At 49.7% G+C, this 4,531-nt stretch overlaps 1 protein-coding gene across 1 annotated transcript in view; it reads left to right on the forward strand.

Annotated features, from left to right (window-relative positions):
* Window positions 1–1,597: 1,597 nt before the first annotated feature.
* Window positions 1,598–4,531, forward strand: part of LOC142879210 (fidgetin-like) — a 35,765-nt gene continuing 32,831 nt past the window's right edge. Inside the window, exons 1-2 of the mRNA XM_076012409.1 lie at window positions 1,598–1,901; window positions 2,954–2,990. Of these exons, the coding sequence (XP_075868524.1) occupies window positions 2,960–2,990 (31 nt within the window). The 5' untranslated portion in view covers window positions 1,598–1,901; window positions 2,954–2,959. The remainder of the gene's footprint in view (window positions 1,902–2,953; window positions 2,991–4,531) is intronic.

A 4,531-nucleotide genomic window follows, 5' to 3' on the forward strand; every position in this document is an offset into this window, starting at 1 on the left:
CCCCCCAACCCCTCCCCTCCCTCGGCCCGTGCGTCTCATTTTTTCACGCCCGTTTATTAACCCCGCCTTCCGTCTGATTAGGCCACACGTTGTGTGTTGTTGTTGTTGTTGTTTTTTCTTAACCCCCCCCCCCCCGCAGGGGCTTGGGGTGCGATCAACGTGTGGTGCGGGGGGTGGGGGGGGTTTATTAAGAAACAATGAACTGACGGTCCCTCCGTCTTTTGATGTCTTGGTTAAACCTGCTGCTCTCCCGCTTTGATAACTCGCTAACTGGGACATTTTCATTTCTAATTAGGCCTTCCGCCATGGCTGCTTCCCTCCTGTACCACCACCACCACCACCGCTATAATTATCAGTGGGGGAGGCTGGGGGTGGGGGAGACGCACGGACACTTGAGCACCGAGCAGCTCCGGGTTCCCATGCTGCGGTGAGTGGCGGGGGGGGGGCGGAGTCTCCCGAAGGTCCTCCCGTGCACAGGGGGTGCACTTTAGCTAGCATGTGCTGGTCTCTGCTGTCTAATACTGAAAATGGATGGAAGGGAATAAATGTGTCAATCAAAACAAACATAGATATGTACATATACATATATGTATATACTGTATACATATATGTCTATCTATCTATCTATCTATCTATGTGTATATATATATATATAGCCAAAATCATGTATACACACATCAGGAAAAGAAGAACTTCATGAACTTAATATATAGTACAGCATAAAATTCATAATATACTGCATGTACTGCATAAATATTTAAATTTTATAATTACTTTTGCAGTTTGATTGAATTACGATCTTGTAATGTCTGAATAAATTTAGTCTTGAAATATTTTTGCAGGTTTTTCTTTTCCTTGTGTATGTGTGTGTGTGTGTGTGTGTGTGTGTGTGTGTGTGTGTGTGCAGTATATTACTCCACCACCATGTACAGTATTGTCACTGTATGTCTGGACGAGGTACAAGGTGAGGTCACGCAGAAGGTTTAGGTAGTGTTTTCCTCAAGAATGGAAGGGGGGGGCCCTTAACAACAAATCCCTCTTCAAACTTTATCGACTCTCTTCCGCCGACAATCAGCAACAACTGCTTTGCAACGAGCCCCGGCCCGGCGACACTCAGGGTGCTGGGGTTTCTCTGTTTTCGAAGGGGTGAAATTCCTCGCTTGAAGTCCACACCGGCTCAACGTAGCGCACTCAAGTAGAGAGAGAGAGAGCGAGAGAGAGGGGGGGGGGGAAGGGGGGGGGGGCAAATTTGACTGTCTCACCTTTAATTTGCTAATTTGGAACAAAGCAAACACAACAACAACAAAAAAGAAACAGTTCCAGTGCAGAGCGGCCCAGCTCGCCATACACACTGGCTGGGCGCCACAATGCAATAATTGGAATTGAGGACCGCCCCCCCCCCCCTTAAACCCCCCTCCTCTACCAACCAACCAACCTCCCTCCCTCTCTCTCTCTCTCTCTCTCTCCACCCCTCGCTCAACCCTCCGGGGGCGGCGCATGCGCGGTGGGGCGCGCACTGGTCAGTGTGAGAAAGCAGCTGTTCGGGAGTGGGTGGGGGGGAAGAAGGAGGAGAAGGAGAAGAGGAAGAAGAGGAAGAGGAAGGAGGAGGAGACGCTGGTAGCAGATTCCAACATGGCAGTGGCCGTCGGTCAGTGCTGCCCGCGCTAACTTGGGGGATGGTTCCGGTTCGCCCGCAGCCCGGCTTCACCTCGGCCCAGGACCTCCAGCAGAACCGCCAGCAGCAGCAGCAGCACCACCCTGCACCTCCTCCCTCCATCCAGCGGCAGAGCAGCTCCTCTCCTCCAGGGACACCGCTGCGACCCTGACCCCGCCGCCCGCGCCCCACGCCCCCCACGTGAGAGGTCGACCTGTCGCGGAAGCAAAGGAGGAAAGAAAAGCAGGTAAGGGAGGAAGGAAAGGAAGGGAGGAAGCGAGAAGTCTGGACGGTGTAGCGGCGAGATCGTCCGCAGTTAGAGCGTCTTGTCATCCCCCCCCCCCCCCCCCAAAAAAAAAACCGCTCGCCAAGTTCCGCCGGATCGCATCGCATCGCAGGGGTTTGGAGGCAGAGGCGCGAGTACTTGCCGCGAGCTCGTTCCGCGTGCGAGCCTCGCTGCCCCCCCCCCCCCACACCAGCCTTCCTTCTTTGACGCACCTGCGCCGCCGCCGCCGCCGCAACGGTGGGAAAAATTCACACCGAGACGAGCGAGACGAGAGCCGCGCGCTGAGGGGTTGGGGGGCGGGGGGGGGGGGGGGGCTGTTGCTTCGGCCGCTCGCGCAGCTTTTCTTTTCTTTTTTTTTTTGTCCGTCCAAATGAGGGGACACGCGCGAGTTGCACGCGCAAGGACGCACGAGGAGCGGCAGCAGCAGCAGCAGCAGCAGCACCGGCGGCGGCGATACGGCGACAACAAGTTGCGGATCCGGTTCGTCGCAGCCCGGTGTTTGTTTTCTCTAACTGCTTCGTCTTGTTCTTATTCTCTCTCTCAACAAAGCCAGGACATGTTTATGTATCATATTATTACTATTATTATTATTATTATTATTATTATTATTATCATCGTTATTATTATTATTATTATTATTATTATTATTATTATTGTTATTATTATTATGGAGTCATGGGGTGGTTGGCTCCGAGCTGCACCAGTTGACTTTGTCCTGCTCAGCCCCCCCCCCCCCCCCCCCCTCCCCGCCCCCCCCTCCATACCGCGTCTGTCATCCCAGCGCTTCACTTTCTAATGACATGCATGTAGGTTAGAAGCCTGAGCCGCCGAGCCACACTTGAAGGGCCCACGGCTTCAAACCAGGAGGGAAAAGTGTGTGCCATGACCTGTAGTTTATTATTATTATTATTATTATTATTATTATTATTATTGTTGTTCTTGTTTTCATTTTTCTTTTGCACGGTGGAGATTTTGATCTGAGCGTGTCCTCTCTGTCTTGTCCTCTCCTCCAGCACGAGATGATCAGCAGCAGCAGCAGCAGCGTCTATGGTAGGTTGACCTGCTTTATTCTTCACATCCTCACTTTAACTTTCCCACCGACTCATCGCGCAACAACGCAAAACAGACGAGTCTCCGTTTGAGCAGGTGAAGACGTGAAAGGCAAAGTTGTTGGCGTGTCACACTGCGTGTGTGTGTGGTGTGTGGTGTGTGTGTGTGTGTGTGTGTGTGTGTGCGTTTACCAATAGGACCAGGACTTTTTAGTTGATCGAGGGTATGTTCACATCATCTTCAGCTCCAGCATAAAAACAAAAAACACACAAACAAACCAAAAAAAAAAAAAAAAAAAAAAAAAATCCTCCATTTATCTCCTTTAAAACGGGATAAATATGCAAAGTGTGGACTAGCGTGTTTCACATTTATTTTCCACCATCGTTTCAAGTGCAGAGCAGCAGACAATCACACTCGCCGGTAATTAATACAACGAGTATGATTTGTTCTATGTTCTGATTCAGATTTTCCTTTTGTGTCTGATTTGAGATTTGTTTTTTGTTTTGTTTTTTTGCTCACCAGCGTTAAAAAAAACAAAACACACCACCACCGCAGATTGATTACAGTCACGATTTCACTCTTGTCTTGCGCTGATCACTCTCCGTCTGAATTTTAAATGCACATGCAGCCTTTCGAAGGTGGGGGGGGGTTGATAAGTGGTGCAGGAAGTGATCGCATTACTGTGTGTGTGTGTGTGTGTGTGTGAGGCCTCACTCCTGTCACTGCTTGCCATCGGGATTTATCCCACAAGTAACGCAGCAGCACTGTTAATGCAAATTTCAGGCTGAAATATAAAACAGTAAAAACACCTTTGCAGGAATCGAGTCGATTCCGGAACTTTACAGACCGGCCCGACAAGTTGCTGCACTTCTTCCGTCTTCTTCTAAATAAAAGAAAAAATGTGAGAGGAAATGAATCAGCGGTTGTTGGAGAGCGAAAGGATTTGAGAAAAAGCAGGAAGCGTCAACCACGCCGAGTCTCCAGACGGGAGCGTCGCACCTTCCTCGCTCTTCTTCCTCGATTCCGACGCGGATGTGTGGGTTTTTTTTTGTTTTTATTTATTTCATATTATTTTATCTTATCTTATTTTATTTTATTTTATTTTATTTTTTGCCAAGGAGCGGAGCGAGGACGAAATAACTTCCTCGGGTTGTGCAGCCTCGGCTTGACCTTTCACCTTTGATCTACCTTTTCTTTTCCCACACACGCGCGCGCGCGCGCGCCCACACACACACACACACACACACACACACACACACATAGACATGCACACGCGCTGTCTTTCTCTCACACTCACACACACACACACACACACACACACACACACACACACACGCAGGTTTATTCACCGCTCGTGTTCCTCTCTACTTACGAACCAGTATGTGTGTGTGTGTGTGTGTGTGTGTGTGCGCGCGTGTGTGTTTTTATATGGATAGATAGATTGTGTTTTATTGTCATCGTACAAAAATACACAACAATATTCCGGCAGTGGCTGTTGAACGACTCCTCCCTCCCTCCATCCTGTCAGATGTCGGTGGCCT

The sequence above is a fragment of the Nelusetta ayraudi genome, unplaced genomic scaffold (assembly GCF_046127955.1).
Source record: "Nelusetta ayraudi isolate G7.1 ecotype Tasmania unplaced genomic scaffold, CSIRO-AGI_Nayr_v1 ptg000006l, whole genome shotgun sequence".
Lineage (NCBI taxonomy): Eukaryota > Metazoa > Chordata > Actinopteri > Tetraodontiformes > Monacanthidae > Nelusetta > Nelusetta ayraudi.